The 17907-nt window shown below is 49.9% G+C and overlaps 1 protein-coding gene across 1 annotated transcript in view; it reads left to right on the forward strand.

Moving 5' to 3' along the window:
* Nucleotides 1-1600: 1600 nt before the first annotated feature.
* The window catches only part of Vwa2 (von Willebrand factor A domain containing 2), a 40265-nt gene continuing 23958 nt past the window's right edge, over nucleotides 1601-17907 (forward strand). Inside the window, 4 exon segments of the mRNA NM_001432174.1 lie at nucleotides 1601-1811; nucleotides 8056-8117; nucleotides 12669-12743; nucleotides 14601-14734. Coding sequence (NP_001419103.1) covers nucleotides 1795-1811; nucleotides 8056-8117; nucleotides 12669-12743; nucleotides 14601-14734 — 288 coding nt within the window. The 5' untranslated portion in view covers nucleotides 1601-1794.

Genomic DNA, 17907 nt, shown 5'->3' on the forward strand with positions numbered 1-17907 from the left:
TTTCATTTCTCTGAAAGCTGCCGGTATGAGGTGGAGCCAAGTCCCCTCTGTGACCTGCTGCACTTAGGAGCGGCTTGGAACTCATCTGTTCACTTTTTGGTGCTCCAGTTTATGCTAATGGGAGGGAGAGTTGAGTGAAGAAAAAGAAATATAATAACCATTTTTCCTCTCCAGTGAAGTTTGCAACATCAAAGCTGCCAGGAGGGGTTGGGGATTTAGCTCAGTGGTAGAGCGCTTGCCTAGGAAGCACAAGGCCCTGGGTTCGGTCCCCAGCTCCGGAAAAAAAAAAAGAACCAAAAAAAAAAAAAAAAAAAAAAAAAAAAAGCTGCCAGGAGTGCATTTCCCTGAAAGCTCTCTTGACAGAAGTTGGAAACCAACTGAGAACTACAGAATGAAATGCAACAGATTTTAAAATGAATGTGTAAAAGTACAAATTGGGTATTTACCCGACAGATTGACATTTACAGGGATACTGGGGAAAAGTCAGAAAATAGGGAACAGATCAGTTTCCCGGAAGATAGTTATGTTAAAAACAAACAAACAAAAAACCCAGACCTTGGTCAAGGAGATAGCCTAGTGGGCAAAGGCACTTGCCCCGCAGCTTGCCAATGTGATTTCAATATTCAAAAATCTTGTGGTAGAAGAAAAAAGGAACAAAACCGGTGCACACACCTGCACATACAAACACAAGTGTGAAAAATGTAATTCTTGTATGTTACTTGTAGTCTAGGGAATTTATTACTTTGTTTCCAGATGTAGTTGGGCAGCCCCAGGAAGACATTTGATCGCGGTGTTACACTTGAGGCCTTAGCATTGAGCAGTAGCAATGGGTGAACAGGTAGAGCGGTGGTGGCCCAAACCACAGATGTTCAACACAGGTGAATCAAGTTTCAACGGAATGAACCAAGGTTTTGTAGGAGGAAATGAAAGCTTTTTCCTAGTGCTCCGTAGCTGAGTACCTGTGGCTTTTCTATTTGTTTTCTCTTGTTTTCTATTTTTTAAACTTTTCCAATGAGCACATAATATGTAGTTTTTATTAAGTATGAAAAAGAGAGTTTATGTGCACAGAGTACCTGCCAGAAAGCACAGTTTTGTTTTGTGACGCTTAAATACCTGGCGCTCTCTAAGTCAAAAGGAGAATGCTGCCCAATAATCACCCAACTGCAAGAACTAACAGGCTGGTTGGCAAAAAGCAGAAACCGTGACAAGTCGAAACGAGGCCAAAGTCAACATTTCCTCAGGTGTGGAATCGATAAAACCTGCGGAATAGCCAACGCGCTCTGTGACCACAGTGCACCGTTTGTGGCGGCCCGCTCTCTCGGAAGCGTTTACAGTGCTGCGGTTGCGGGTTGCCCAGTAGAAAGAGAGTCGAGGCGGGCGCGGTTCCCCGGAGCAGCGGTTGCACCGCCCTCACGCTGAACGTAGGGATCCTCACAGGCTGCATTCGAGCGGTCTGGCCCGCCTCCGCTGGGAGAGACCAACAGGTGCCCCACGTGGCTGCGCCCCGGGAACAGAGCCCAGCCTGCGCCGCTGCAGAGCAGCTGCGCGCTCCGCGGGTGGGAACCCCTCACCTTCCAACAGGCGGGGCAGGGCGAGGCGCACCCCTGCCAGTAAGCGGGCAAGCGATAGTGCGGAGCCCCAGCCCCGCGCCCGCGCCCGCGCCCGTGCCCGTGCCCGCGCCCCTACCTGCCGAGTCAAGAGGAGCGCCGCGGGCTTTGTTCGCTTTGTCCTCACGCACCTAAGCTACCCTCCCGGAAGGATACCCTCCCGGAAGGATACCATCCCGGAGAACGCATGCGGCGCCGCACCAGGTAAGGGGTGCTGGCTCAGGATGTAGGGGACCGGGAAGGGGGCGGGCGCTGCGGATGGTGAAACCCGAGCTGTCTGGCGCGGTCGCGGGGACCCCTTCCCTGGCCACTGCAGATGGGCTGTAGTTTTTTAAAAAAGCTCTAGGAACGCGCTCCTCACTCCGCATTATGAGCACTCAGGTGCTAATGCATCTCCACGGGTTTCCTAGCCAGACAGCCCCGTCCTTTCAAAGAAGTCATTTCCCGAAGAACTCGAGAACAGTTCACTGCCCTGAGAGCAAGGCAAGGGCTCTGCTTTTCGCAGAAATCACGCGTGGGAGAGATGTGCTGACTTCTAGCTCTCCGCAGCAAACATTACCTGGCTCAGCCCGGCTCTCTGCCCTTTTCCAGCCTGCTGGGGACCAGACCCTCGGTGGCGGGCTGAGACAAAGTGGGAGGGGCTCAGCACATTGAAAAACTGACTTAAAAGTCTGAGCACTAGGCAGAGGGAAAGCAGGGATGGTGCTCCGCTGTGTTTGCGTGCAGCATTGCCTATGTCAGCCTGGACTTCTCAGTGCGGAGAATGAATGACCATTAGTGGTAGGGCACCCCACTATAAGCTTCCTTGATTAAATAAACCCGAGACCCCTCTGAATGCATATAGATTCGGTCTTAAAACCTCAAAGTCTGTTTTGTTCCGAAATGATCTTATTGAGAAAGAAACAGGAAAACGTCAAAGGCAAGTCAGAGAAGTGGATGGCTAGCTCAAAGCTCCCTTCCAGGGTGTGGAATTTCCTAGACTTGATTCTGAGGCCGTGTGCCAGGGGCACAGAAGGATTCCTTCCTCTATCACCCCCAGCGTGTCTGAAAATCCATCAAGGAAGTATATCTCATCAAATCTGGTTTGGATCTACCCACCCGGAGCTAAAAGTCAAACCAGTCTATCCCCACGGCTGCCTTCAGCAGGCTGTGGGACAGGCCAGCCACAGGCTGGTGTTTCTGTGGTTGAATGGATGGAAAAACTCAAGGGCTAGCTTTTTAGCTTTAAGTTTACAGCGAAACTGAGCAGCGGTCCAAAGGCTGCATATTCCTACCTCCCGCCCCGCACCAACCCCTCCTCATGGGACTTGTTACAGGTGCTGAGCCTTCAAACCCCACAGTTGGGGACTCACATGTGGGGTAGCACATTCTATATACTTGGACAAATGTTTTCTACTGTCCCCAAACGACCATCTGCTCGTGGCCTGTTTATGTCACCCTTCCCTAGCCCCATGGTAATGATTGCTCTCCCTGGTTTGTTTCCCAGAGGCCACGATTAAATCACACAGTAAATGATCTTCGTTCGGATGGGCTTCTTCTGTCAGGGCAAATGCTTAACAAATGCCTTTGGATAACAGAAAAGTCCCACCTTTACGTCAGTGGGAATGAGAACAGCGTCACGAAGTGCTTCAGAACAGTGGGCCGGCTATAAGCGTGTGCACCAGGCAACCCCGAAAACTAAAAAGAAGGAAGATTGTAATGTGGAGGCCTTGTATGAGCTTTTCCTGGGGTGAATATGAACAAAATCCACCCCATCCCAGATAGTAACGTACCAATGTCTGACCCTCCAGAGTCCAAACCAGTGAGTTATCGGACTTGCTTACAGAACGGAGTCTTGCCCCAGCAACTCCCCATAGCTGTGTAGGTAGTCATCCTCCTATAAAGCTTCCACTCCAGCACCCTAACCATGTGCAGCCGGAGTAGAGCCACGTACAGCTGGCAGGGAGCCGCAGGAGGGACAGGCTGAGATCCTAGGATGGCCCCTTGGTTCTCCCTCCTGTGATGGATACCAGCAGGCTCCATCTCGAGGGTGTGTTGTGGGTAATCAGAGCTGTTCCGGTGACAGGGTGGCTCTGATGGAGGGTATGCTTGGGCCAGTGTTCTGCAAGAGGAGGGCTGTGATAGAACTGCTAATTAAAACCTTCCCCTGCCCCACAGTAAGACAGCTTTAGAATGCCCATTGTGTTATTTACACAGGGCCATTGGAGGGACCGTGCAGCAGGATTCGGCATGTCTGAGGTTTTTCCGTCTGGGAGTCTGGGACCTTGCTTCTAGAACAGCTGAATACATTTGAAGGCTCTGCCTCAGTTGGCCCTTTCGTCTTCAGTATGGCCTAGCCTTTCCCATCTCCAGCAGTGCATCCTCCTGACTTACTCAAGTTAGGGTCGCTATCCCTAGTCCTCCTGGTGTTGCTAGTCACTGCTCTTTAACCAGGTTCCCCCGATCTGTAATCAGGAAGGGTCGCCTTTGTGCTGGAGTTCTGTGGCATCCTGCCAACCTTTCTCAGGCAAAGAGGTGGACAGCGTCACCTCCATTATAGAGAGAAGAAAGCTGAGCGGCTGAAGTGAAAGAATTTACCAGAAAGGCTCATGCTCAGGTCTCTTGCTGGCTTCTTCCTGCTTCTAATCCACCTAGATATCCACCTGTATTGACGTGGCTGAGAGGACCCGGGCTAGATTCCAGGTGTGCACTTCGCTAGTTCTGTGTGGCCTCAGGTTCCACCTCAGTCTCTAAGTCTCTTCCGTCCTCTGTGAAAGTGGATGTGCTAACACGAACCCTCCAGGACTGAATGTTGCTGGGTGAAATCAGTGAGTTTAGCATAGGGATCTCTTACCATCGTGTAGAAAGTGAACTTCTTCATCTTCGCAAGGTTTTTCTCATGTCGTCCCACTATTAGATCAGCCAGATCTGAACCATTCTATAGACGAAAAAGCAGAAGCATGGAGGTCAGTGCTTGCAGAGCCCCCACCTACCTGAAGCAGAGTTGGGCTGGAATCCCGACTCCTGACTCAGTACCCCATGTGTTGTCCCCCATCCCCCATCCCCCAAGCTCTGCAGGGTTTCCAGCTCCTCCCTGCAGAGCATCTGAGTCCTGAGCCTTGGAGAGCAGACACAGTCATCAGCCAAGGGAGCCCAAAGCTGTCTACAGATGCCTTAGCAGATGTGGGATGAATGGGGGCCTCTGTGATTGGCCAATCAGTCTTCCAGGGTCTCCACATTCATTATCACCCCTTCACGCTCGGTTCTGGCTGTGAGACTTCTGGGTTCTGAAGGTTTGCTGGCTTTCTTTAAGGAGAACATGACCTTCCCCAGGAAGCCTTAGACTGGTATCCCTGGCCGGGTGAGGTGACTCACGTTTGTAGTTCCGGCTGCTCGGAAGGCTGAAGCAGGAGGATAGTTTGCAGCTTCTGCCCAGCTTAAGCAACATAGCAATGCCCTGTTTCAACCAGACAGAGAAGGGGGGAGAAGGGGAAAGAGGAGGAAATAGAGGATGGGGAGGACAAAGGGCATTCTCTGGCATATCAGACTAGCAGAAATGTTCCCTTGTCTTGAGTCTCTGGGCCTGAGCAAGATATATTACATAAGAGACAAGGAAGACGATTGTTATAGCAAAACACAGCAGAGACATCCTGGTCGGACTGGAGACTACCTATGATTTCAGTCTTCCTGTTCACACATTGGCTGTTAGAAAGGACTCAGGTTTCCATCCTGCAGATTGGGGAAAGTGTACAAGGGGCACTCTAATATTTGTGGAGGTTTTATTTTCTAATGAGGTGGAAGTCTCCCTTTTCCTCGCACTCTGAAGAGAGACGGGCGCAGTCCTGCAAAGCCACCCCCGACCCTCACCCACAGTGATGTTCTTTAAAAAGCAGCCTTGTATTGGCGTTTGTTCCTTGCTGTGTCTGAGGAACGCAATTCTTAGTCTGCGGACAGTGGAATGATTTAGCCACAGACCTCAGTCACCTGACACAGGTGCCGCAAAGGTGTAGCAATTGGACGGGAAGGTCTGAGCACAGCTCCCACATCTGCCAGCTGCCTGGGAGCACGGAATAACGTTCCATGCGTAGGCAATGGAAAGGAAGCAGTGAGCGAGGGGTTCTGTAATGGAAAGGGGTTGGCGAGGCGGACCTGCAAACACTCTCCTCCTCCTGCAGGTCACTAACAGGAGTGTCCAGGGCCCTGGACACCTCACCCTGCACCCCAGTATGGGAACTAAAGGCAGGCAAGAGCTGGTTAAAGCTGCCAGAGACTGGATTCAGGGTGTAAGATACCATCAGGATTCTCTTCCTCTGTTCCTCCCCATAGTTCATAGCCTTTTCCTGGATTCCAAACTTCTGCCACCATGCCCCATTGGGTCTCCTGTCCCAGTCTCTCTCCCTTGCTTGACCTTCTCCTCGAGTCATCAGCTGTGTAATATAGCATCTGTGATGAAGGTGTTACACTCTCAGTGGCTGGCCTAGAGGGTTATGGGAGAAGACTGCACTATGTAGAGCCCGGTGGCAGCCTATAATGAATGTCTATTCGATAATAGTGGTTGTTGGTTTTTACTGCACAATTCGTGCTTATTTAAAAAAAAAAAAAAAGCTTCTTGAAGCATACTTGAGCCCAGGAGTTCAAGGGCAGCTGGGGAAAGACGGTTAGATCCCCTTAAATTCTTGACACGGAGCATTAGCGAGTTAATATCATAAGAACATCTTGATATGTAGTGAGATGAGAATAAACTGGATACTTGTAGCCATTGGTTTAGGAGAGTCTGGAGGGCTAATGATACTTTGCGGAATGTTTAATAACAGTTCACGAGCGGCAATCTGTCCTATTATCTTGGTATGAAAAAAAAAGTCATTGAGTATATAAACACAGAGATGCCCCTGGAAGGTCCCTCCCATTCTCTGCAGGTGAGAATCTGGGTTAGCTATCGAGCGTGTGGCTCTCGTCCTGTGTAGCAGGCAGGAAGTACAGGTCTTCATCCCTAGTCTTAAGCATTGGGTATCTGGCAAATCACTGAGACAATCAGTTTTGGTGTGGGCTGTGTGAAAACAGGGGACGGGAGGGAGAGATGGCGTCAAGCTAGCACCGGTGACTTTCCAGGCAACTCCTATTTATTTGCAGAATGCCAAGACGGATTTCGTCTTAATGAGCAGGAAGGCAGGATACTGAAAACGCCCACCTGGGCAAGCAGAGGCAGATAAAAGGAAAGGTGCCGCTGCTTAGGGTAGCCCTGTGGTAGAAGTTGAGGGGCCGTGTTTCCTGCCCTCCTGGAAGCAGGATCCTCCCACATCCCCTTCCACACAGACAGCTGGGAATGTGGTTTTGTGAACCATCCTTTGATGTGCACAGGCTTGAGCCTCTGACTTCTGCACATGCACATTCCGGGGTCAGAGGCTGGAAACCCAGAAACCACTTTAAAGCTAAGGAGTAGGAAGTCTTCCCTGAGTCCCTCACTCCCTCTCATACACTGCCTCCTCCATCTGATTCCCCCGGTGTCAGGCAGGGGCTTGTCCCACATCCAGTCTAGGATGTAAGGGAAACTACATGCTGACAGGAAGGAAAGTCCTGAGTCTGCCTTGCTGGTGACCCAGGATCTGGAATCACATGACTCCTCTAAGCAGGCCAACAGCCTCCCCAGCACTTGGGGGGGTCTCCTGGCACTTTTGGTCTGGCATCACTGAGTGTGCAGGGCTGTGTCTGCTAACCTGACAGAGTTAGAATTATTTACGAAGGAGCCTTCGTTGAGAAAATGTCTCCGTCACATTGGCTTGTGGACAACTGCTTGAGGGCATTTTCCCTGATTAGAGATTGGTGTGGGAGGTCCAGCCTACTGTGGGTGGTGCCATCCCCTGTCAGGTGGTCCTTCCAGGGTTGTATGTAAAAGGAGCTGAGCAGGCCAGTAAGTATCTTGGCCTCTGCTCCTGTTCCTACCTCCAGATTCCTGCTAGCTTTCCTCAATGACAGCAGCTGAATAAACCCTTTCTTCCCCAAGTTGCTCTTGGCCATGTGTTTCATCACAGCATCGGAAAGCAAACTAGGACATGCAGCTCCTCTTTGCAGACAATCTTAGTAACCGAGAAATGTCTCCTGATAGTGTTCAACTCCAGCCCTCACCTCAAAAGATTGTTTCTGGAGGAGGGAGTGGCTTTAAAGGGATGATATGCCTGTTGGGACCTTGCAGGGCTGAGACTGGGGACCTTTTAGGCAGAAAATCTCCAAAAGGCTGTGGAGGACCTTGATGGGATTTGAGGTAGAAATGCTAATAGGAACTATGTCAGATAGCTGATTAAAGTTAGATTTTGGGAAATGCCTTCGTGGTTTAGGAGGGCTTGATTCTCCAGACTGTAGTAATCATCCTGAGGCCTCTGGTGTCCTGTTCCTGGGTATATCTGTAGAGGCGTGCTGGGACTGGTCACAGAGCTCTCTGCTAATGCCTGCTTTCTTTTCCCCCCACCTGTAGGTCTAACAACATGCCTCCATATCTGTTTCTACCAGCCATCTACACTCTCCTGTTCTCCAGAGGTAAGGTGTCTTTCAGTGGGCTGTAAATTCTGAGGGCTTGGTTTGTTTCTAATCCCGCTCGCTGGCTTTTGCATGTGTGGAGAAGAGGAGGCATTTGCTCACCCGAACCCAGAAGCTGATGTCAGATGTCTTCCTCCTCAGTCACTCTCCACTTCAGTGTTCGAGGCGAGACTTTTTTGCTGGACCCCTGACTCACTCTTTCTGCGAGGCAGGCTGGCAGTGAGGCCCTGGGCTTGTCCTGTCTCTACTACCAGTGCTGGGGTTGCAGATACACACCACTGCTCCCAGCTTTCATGTGCGTGCTGGGGATCCAAGCTCAGGCCTTCATGCTGGCATAGCATGCCTGGTGCCCACAGAGCCACCTCCCTAGCCCTGATTTTAAATGCGTAGTCTCTTGAATCTACATCTCCACTCCCGAGCAGCCTCCCTCCCCGAGGCCCCATTCTCTGCTTGCACTTCTCCAGTTCCTTGGGTCCTCTGGGCCCCTCCTTGCTGTTCTCCACATAGCAGCAGCCTTTTCCCTACAAATCCGATCAAGTCCAGCCACTGCTTTGCCCCTTCCTGAAGCTTCTAAGTGACCTTCTCCTTCTCTAAGAGGTCCCACCTCATCCTGTGAGTCCTCTGGCAAGTCTCCTCCTTCTGCACAGCACCCTTACTTTCTCCTCTTCCCAGAGGATCTGAATCCTGAGAGCCACTGTGCCAGATCACGTGACCCGCTCCCTCTCCTGCCACTGTCACCGAGTAAACTCCTCTCCATCCCTCAGTGCCCTCCACAGCTGCTCTGGGCTCCCAGATTTTCATTTCCCCATTCATCCCCCTAGAGACTGTGCCCTGTAGTACCTGGTGCAGCCTTGAGTTTTGGACAGTTGTTGGTTTCCCCTGGGAAGGACCCTGTAGATGATTACCCACTGCTGTTCCTTGAAGTGGACCTCTTGCTTGGACATAGACTGAAACACAGAATTGCAGCTCCCTCCTGTTAACCTCCTGATTTGCCCCCAACCCCAACTTCTAACCTCTTTGAAGGATGAACAGAGGTGATGGAGGACCCAGTGTGCCTCCCACAGTCATCCCAGAAATAAGTACGCTGATGGTTAGTTGTGCAAGTCCAGCCTAGGGTGCACCTCTGCAAAACTGAGGTGTCAGACAGAAGCCTCTAGGAGTGTGATCTTCCCTAGGCTGTGTTTCAGAGAGCAGGTGTTTGCTGTCTGCTGAGTCAACTTTGGTCATCCCCCACCCCTTGTCCCCCCAAGAACAGGTGGCTGGAAGTAGAGGGCATTTTATCCCGTCTCCAAGCCTAGGAGAGGTATACGGTCTCACTTGCTATCTTCCTGGCTGAGGAGCTAGGCCTCAACAGGTTTCTGATCGGCATCCGCATCCTGAGTTCTGCTCCGTCGTATGTCAGTGCTTCCCTTTTGTGGCCTTGTCCCACATGTTCTCACACTCGATCTATCCAACACTCGGTATGGATGAGGCCCTGGGATACAAAGAGGTTGTGTCGCTAACCCACGGTTAGTGGGACAGCCAGGCCTCCTGACTCCTGGTCTAACCTCATCATTGCGGGTCCTCTTGGGAGACAGGACTGCAGGAGCTCTCTGTGCAAGCCTGGACTCTCCTGTCCATAGGTGAGTGTTTGATTGCACCCCCCCCCCCCCAGTTTGCAGTATTGTCTGTATATAAGCATTGCCCACCCACCCACCAGGACCATGGAGTTCTGGAACCTTGGCTGGAGGTCTTTCAAAGAGGCACCTGTTGTGGTAAATATTAAAAATATCCACAGTCCCTCGCTAGCCGTCATCGTCCAACCACATGGCATTAGTGGGGTAAAGTCATCTCAGCCATGGCAGTTCCAGGGCACCACGCCACGCTACTTTTAGCTGTTCTCTGGTCCCAGCGGTGGCTGCCCTCTTTGCTCTCTGACGCCAAACTCTGCTCACATTCCCAGCAACCGGCTAAAATCAAGACTCTAGAGGTCCCAGTAGCTCCCTGTCTTGGACTCTGCTTATATTCCCTGCAACCACCCCCTGTGGTTATAGTCACAACTCCCAGTAACCTGTTAAAATCAAAACTCAATAAGCTTATAATGTATCAATCAGATTTATCTCAGTAATTTATCTCAGTAAATTTACACTCCACAAAACGTCCACACAATAAACTCACAGCCAATTGATAATGATATAAACCGCCCACCTAGATAAGATAAATTGCCCTATAAAAATCCATCCCTTAAGAAATATTTGTAACAACCTGTGGCCGTTTAAGGCCACATGGATCTGGGTCGCCCTTCTCTGCCTCCATCTTGGATCTTCTCCCCTCCCCCTCCCCCCAACTTACAAAACCTTCGTTCACGCCTTACTTTTTCACTACCCAATCACAGCCCTCGCCTGCATAAAGACATCGACCTACAGCAGCAGACCTTGATGAGAAGCAGCTAAAGCAGTCACTCTGTTCTATTCTGTTGCATTGTACAGTGGCTTGCAGAAAGCATTGAGGAGTCACCCAGACAAAAGACAGGCCTGCCCAAATCCTGGTACTCGCTGTAACCCTTTAGCACGGGATGCAGGGGGCAAAGTGACCCGAGGGTCCCCTGGTCCTGGATCTCCCCAGTGTTCCTGTCTCAGGGGGGAGGTAGGTTTGGGGTTCCTGAACAGTACTTTTAAGTTTTTCATGTAGTTGTGAAGAGTCTTTGGCTCCTGGGACCTTCGTCAACAACTCATAGACTTACTTCAGGAAACTTTAGTGCCTGCGGAATGCAAGTGGGGAGTGAAGGTCCGTGAACACAGAAGAAGGGCGTATTCCTATGCTCGGCGGTTTCTAGGGAGCTGAGGTCCCCATGGGATTATGGGATGAGCTGCAGCAGTCTCTGAGTTGACAGGCCTTGAGGGTCTCCGGTGCGGTGAAGCAGAGAGCCTGCCCCAGAACCGGTCCCCCATAATTGGGACTGTGGAGGTCAGTGCTGGGTCAGCACAGTGGTAGGAAGCAGGGACTGTCTGCTGACACCCGGAGGAAGGGAAACAGACCATGCCCAGCATGTCCTTTGAGTGTGTGTCTTATCAGTTTCCTGGGAGTTGAAAGCCCCATGAGATTCCTCTCCCCCAACCCTCATACCTGTTTACTCCCCACTCCTCATCCACCAACCAATCAGCTCCCCAGTTTGTCACATCTCAGAAGCTACTCACTGTCAGGATGCTTCATCTGCCCTCTGTGTCCACTCCCTGCGAGGCGAGGCTCTGCTTGCTTGCCTCCTCTGCCTGTGTCCCCACGGATTGTCTCACACTGGTCCAGCAGCAGCTCCATGTACACTCCCACTAGATCCCCACGCTTTGAAGTTGCAAAAAGGAGCTGGCTTTGCAAAATGGCTCCCTGGGTGTCCCCCCTCCCTATTTTCAGGCCATCACCTTCTAACAATCCTGAGGCCCCTTTGGTATGTTATCCCCACCTTCAAAGTTCGTTTCTAATTTTTTTTTAAATTTGGGGTGCCAGGAATTGACCTCGTGGCCTCGCGACTGGGCCCAGGCTTTCTGTCACTTCCCTCTACACTCAGTCCCAGAGTCTATAAATTATCCCTGACTGCTGATATACCATTATCAACTTATCAGTGAAGGCGCTACCCTCACACATTTTAGCTCTTGATCATATTAACCGTACCGGTAAATGTATCAACATTTTCTCCACATATTTTTGTGTGTCTGTTGTCTGCCTTTGTACTCCTCTACCACAGAGACTGTTGAAAGAGAGGGTCTTGACCTACATTTCCCTCCCATGACCTCTGTTCCATGACAGCTGTGTTTCCCTTTGATTTATTTTCAGTCATAAAACTACAGGACATTACCATCTTTATGATTCTTAACTCATGTGGCCAAACTGTTTTCTACAAACCTTTTGTCAATTGACAGAGTCGTCATTGTGGGAGAAGCCCCCCATTCAATCCTTTCTCAGTTCTATCTACATTTTAAATTTAGTCACGAAGTTCTTACATGTCAGCATGCTGGCACCCCCTTCGAACATGGGCCCAGATGCTTTTCTGCAGATTTGCCTCTTCGTGAGTTTTAAGTTTTATGACAGTGATGTTTGATCCTGCAGCAGATTAAGACCTTGCAAGAACATACCTGGACACACAGCTAAGGGCTGTCTCCAGAGGGGACATTGTTATGATCAAGGACAGAGCTCCTCAGGACCACAGTGTTTCCGTAGCCGTCTGGTGTTAATAAGTCAACAGTAACAATAGCAACAACAGCCCTTTCTGCCACAAGACGCTCAAATATAAATAACAAAGTTACTTCACAGAAGAGGAGAGATTGTCAAATGCTATCCATGGAATACTGGGGGCTAAGGGGTGGGAGCCGAGTGTTCACATGTGTTCTAGCATGAGGCACAGCCCAGCCTTACATGCTATAGCCAAGGCTCTCTGGTGGTTTTTGAGAGAAGAATATTAGACTTCTGTACGTTTCTACCTTCTGCTTTGTTTCCTGTTCACTTAGGACACATAGTGTTGAGGTAAAGATACCTCCCATCCTACCACGTCATGATTGCTTCTGGTGTTTTCTCCTCCAGTTTCCCTGTCCAGCTCTCTTCAGGAAGTGCATGTGAGCCGGGAGACCACGGGAAAGATCGCAGTGGCCAGCAAATGTAAGTTCAGCTTACCTCCTCCAAACACTCGACTGTTGAGACCTCTGTGCAGCGGACCCAGGGAGGCCATGCTTCCCTGGGAGTTTCCACTGCTGCCTCTCATGGCGTGGCCTTCCCAGTCATTCCCCACACTCATTCCTTCCTGTAAGTCCTGCTGAGCAACTCTCCTTGGTTAAAATAGTGATAACCACAGGCAACTACAAAAAAAAAAAAAAAAAAAAAACCAGCCTTGTTGCTACGGAACATTAAGTTCAATTTATATTGCATTCATTTATTTGTGTGTGTGTGTGTGTGTGCTCGCACTCGCACTTGTGTGCATGAGTGCATATGGAGGTCAAAGGGCACTGGAGGGATGTGTTCTTTCCATGTGGGTCCTTAGGTCAGCACGGCAGCCCCTTTGTTGCTAAATTTCTCAGCCAACCTCAGGGTTTTCTGTCACCTGTCATCTACCAAACCACACATATTTCCTGCCATGTTTCTCCTTCTACCTGCCCAAGCCAAACTAATGCTTTCCCAGAAGCCCAACCTAGTTCCTCTTCTCTCCACTCTCCTAGGTAAGAGGGGAGTTCAGGATTCACCACCAGCCCCTACCACTCCCTGGTATTTTGTTATCGGAAAGTTACTGGCTCACACTGTGTCTATTTCCTTCTCTGTCACTTGGCAGTGAAAACACAAATCTCAGGCTGAGGGTGTGGCTTAGAGGGTGTGACAGGATACTATGATCCTAGCACTGGGCAGTGCTCACAGAATCCTGTAGACTTACTGGTCAACCTGTGAGCTCCAAAAATCACAGAATCCTGTAGGCTTACTGGTCAACCTGCGAGCTCCGAAAGCAGTGAGAGACACTGTGTCAAAAAACTGAAGGAGAATACAATAGAAGAACGTACCTGTCATCAGCCTCTGTGCTACACAGCTGTGTACATGGGTGTGCACACCTGCACATCTGAACACAGACAAACACATACACAAAAATACAGACCTTCTTAGGATTAGAGTTGAGAGCTAGATGATAGACTTTCTCCTTGAGTTGGTAGAAAATATTGTACCGTCAAGGGAGGTGATGGTGGATTCTGTCAGTGTGTGAACTAGAAATGTTAATCATGTACCTGAAGTGGTGAATTGTATGGTGTAGGAAGTCTCAAGAAGACATTCAAAGAAATAAAGTCCTTGGGGAGCTAGAAGGATTATCTGGATGGGTGTGTCAGATACATCTTGTGCTGGTTTCCCGTCAGCACGACACAAGCCATAGTCATTTGGGGGGGGTGGGGGCCCTACTGAGAAAATGCCTCTGTAAGATCTGGCTATAGGCAAGCCTGTAGGGTTTTTTCCTAATCAGTGACTTTAGATTTTAGATTGTGGGTGTACCATCTCTGGCCTGCTTGTCCTGTGTTGTACAAGAAAGCAGGCTGAACAAGCCAGTAAGCAGCACCACACACACGTACCCTCGTAGCCTCCTCATCAGCTCCTGCCTCCAGGTTCCTGCTCTGCTTAAGTCCCTGCCCTCAGTGATGGACTGTGGTGTGGAAGTGTAAGCCAAATAGATCCTTTCCTCCTCGTGTTGCTTTTGGTCATGGTGTTTTGTTACAGTGGTAAAAATCTCTGACTCAGATGCACCTCGGGCAGTGCTGAAGTAGAAGAAAGGTGTGGCCTCTGCTGCTACTTGAATTCTTGCTCAGCCTTGCACAGTGGGGTACCCAATTGAGATAGTAACCCTCAAAGGCAGGGGCCATGGCGAGCCCAAGACCCTCTTCGCAGGACTCATGTACTCTGTCTGAAGAGCTCACAAGCAGGCCCTATCTCAGTCTTTATAACGAGAAAGAACCTAGTTCAATTACCTCCATCTGCTCCTGTCTCCAGTGATATGGTGCTCAGCCGCGGTCGACATCCTGTTCCTGTTAGATGGCTCTCACAGCATTGGGAAAGGGAGCTTCGAGAGGTCCAAGCGCTTTGCCACTGCTGTCTGCGATGCCCTGGACATCAGTCCTGGCAGGGTGAGTGTAAACACGTCTCATCTGGTGCCGTTTCGAGTGACGGAAACTCATCTTTGGGCAGAGGGAGGAATGCATCGTCTGTGGGATGCAGAGGACTAAGGGGCAAATTGCAGCGAGGTGGGACTGATGCTGGGGTGCCAGGGATAGGCCAAGGCAGCTAAGTGTGCCCCTCATCCTCCTCAGTGTGCCCTCCCACGAAGCAGAGTAGTTCTGAATTGTCTTTCCGGTTAGTTCCCCCACAGGTGAGGTAGAGGTTGGGAGAGGGTACACTTCTTTCCTATGGAGATGGAAGAATCCTAGGAGAGGGCACCAAATGGGCAGACATAAGCCACGTGACACTCCCCTTCCTGATCAGAGTAATGCAGAAGACAACTTCATCTAGGCTCTTGGCTGCAGAGGGATGAGCATGGATCTGGTTTCCAACTATAAAGACAGATTGTGTTTAAAGCAGCTTAATTAAGTCTTTATGGATGCTCTGTGGGTGGTCTGCTGTTGAGGTGGATTCCCTCTGTCTGTCTTCCCTCTCAATTAGAATTTCATCCCTGGCTCCTTGGAAAACAGAACGCATACTTAGCAGGCCAGAATATTCCAGCTCTATCCACTCTGGCCACTTGAAAAGATCTACTCTTGTCTGAGTGAAACCAGAGAGTACCTTCATGTCTTGTCCTTCCTGGCTTCAAGTTTCACAGACAGCAGAGATGGGCTCTTGTTTCTGAAGGGGACAGTTTTGAATAACCAACAGCACAATGAGTGTGGATACGTCCTCTGGAAGAGAACCATACAGGGCCCTCAGCTTCTCTAATCCAGCAGTAGACCTCCAGGCCTATAGCTGTTTCAGTCTCCAGCAGAACAGAAACACTGGAGGCTTGGTGATACCCTCCATGGGCAAGCCTGTGAAAAGTGAATGTTCGCATGCACCAGAGACATAGGCATGTCCAATGCTTCCACTTCCATGAGGTCCTCCAGCTCATCCAACTCATAGCAGTTTACAAGGATCATACAGTCTGACAGTCCGCTCCTAAATACTCCCACCCACAAGTTACTGCTTATGGTGTTTCTTGTCACCAGAAAAGATTTCAGGCAATCTTTTGGTAGGGACAGGTAAAAACCAACTAGGCTTCCCATTCATCCTTAATTATGAATGATCGGATAGGGTTCAAATCCAGAAAGTGTATGTATACACACTCACATACATACACACTCACACACATACACACTCACACACATACACACTCACATACACACTCACATGCACACACATACGCACACACTCACCCATACACACTCACTCACACACTCCCTCACGCATACACTCACACACTCACCCCACACACATGCACACACATACACACACACTCACCCCCCCACACACATACTCACTCACATACACACTCTACCACACAGACAGACAGACAGACAGACACACACACACACACACACACTCTCACATATACACTTTCTGGATTTTCAACCATGTAAACCCACCCCCAAGTAAAATAAAATGAAGAAGAAGCCATAATTATTTAAATTAGAGACTAGTCACAGGCTGAGAAAGGAAGGAGCTTTCCAAGGCAGCATTCCTGGCTTAATCCTGTAAACACTGGAGGATTTAGGAACAAGTGAGGCCTGTTAGGGGGGCCAGGTTGTCTGGAGAAGGGGTGTCATTTGCAAGTGTGAGCACATTGTCCTGGAGTGCCTGCAGCCAGGCCTAGTCTCTGACACGCTAGAGATGGAGATGTCGTTCCTTCAGTCCAGACTGGAGCAGCTTAGAGGTTCCGAGTGTGTGGTCAGCACAGTGTCAGCCTAAAGAGACCAGGGCAGAGACCTGCTGGGTCTCCTCCTTCTTCCAGATAAGGCCTACTTTAAAAATAACCCCTCCCCCCTCCCATCACTAGTGGTCCTGGCTACAATGTAGCTGCATATCTGGCAGTGAGGACCGGAAGCAGTGTAGCTATTTACACAGAACAGAGCAGGGAGAGAGGAAGCAGGCTGAAGCCAAGGCTTGGTGAGAGGCCTGTCTGTAACAGAGAGCCGGAGTAGTGAGAAGCCTGGAAGCTTCTCTATATGAGGGACGCATTCATGTAGAAGAGTGCAGATGGGCTCCATCTTAAGAGAGCGAGCCATGGCTACTTGGAGAGATTGACTTGGTTTTAACCTAGAAAAGACTTCCTCTCAGCAAGAGTTGGGAGGAGTTGTGTTTTAGATGCTAGAACAGATAGATGTGCTTGTTCCTTGTGCAGGAGGACTTGAGCTCTGTTCCCTAAACCCACACAAAAAGCTGTACATACACGGTGCTACACATTTGCAATCCCAGTATTGATGAGGTAGAAATAGGCAGATGCCCGGGGACCCATGGCCATCCACTCCAGCCTGACCAGTGAGCCCCAGGTCCCAGTAAGAGAACCCGTTTCGAAACACAGGGAAACACCAATGGAGAAGCAACACCCAAGGTTGGCCTCTGACATCTCCATGCTTTTGCAGACACAAATATGCATGCACGCACATGCACAAATACGCGAGCACGCACACACAAAAACCTGGAGGAACAGGAAAAATGGTGTGTGCTTGGGAGAGCCGGGGTCTTGACTGACCACTGGTACTCTGCACAGAGGCTTCGCTGTGTGGCTTCAGCTTTTCTACCTTTTCTGTTGGCTGTATTTGATCCAAAGCTTACTTTGATCCCTTTGGTTTCCGGGAAGACATCCCCAAGTAGCTTTAAGTTGAGAGTGTTTGTGGATGGCCTGCTGTTGAGGTGGGCTGCAGTGTTTGAAGTCTTCCTCTTAACTTTACAAACACTCATTTCCTGCTTTAACAGCCCCTGAGACCAAAACCTGGGGGTGGGGGGGTTGCTTCTGCGCACAGTAAACTGTAGATAAAAGGCAACGATTTTACTCCCAAACCACCAATTAAATGAAAGGCCTTAGCCATTCACTGGGGCTGTTTCTTATCCATTCTCTTGTGTTTGAGTCATGTCCTTCCTGGTTAACCCAAGCAAGTGGACCCAGCTGCTGGTCTCCAGAGAATTCCTCCCACCCATTGACCAAGTACTTCCTAACATGGTTCAATAAAAAGGAGGACAGAGAAGAAAATCTGCACCCATACATTCCCTATTCACCAGATTTTCCCCTCCCCCGACCTCTGATTGGTCACTGGATTCCCCCTCCCACTCCTCT

The sequence above is a fragment of the Rattus norvegicus genome, chromosome 1 (assembly GCF_021556685.1).
Source record: "Rattus norvegicus strain SHRSP/BbbUtx chromosome 1, alternate assembly SHRSP_T2T, whole genome shotgun sequence".
In the NCBI taxonomy this organism is placed as follows: Eukaryota; Metazoa; Chordata; class Mammalia; order Rodentia; family Muridae; genus Rattus; species Rattus norvegicus.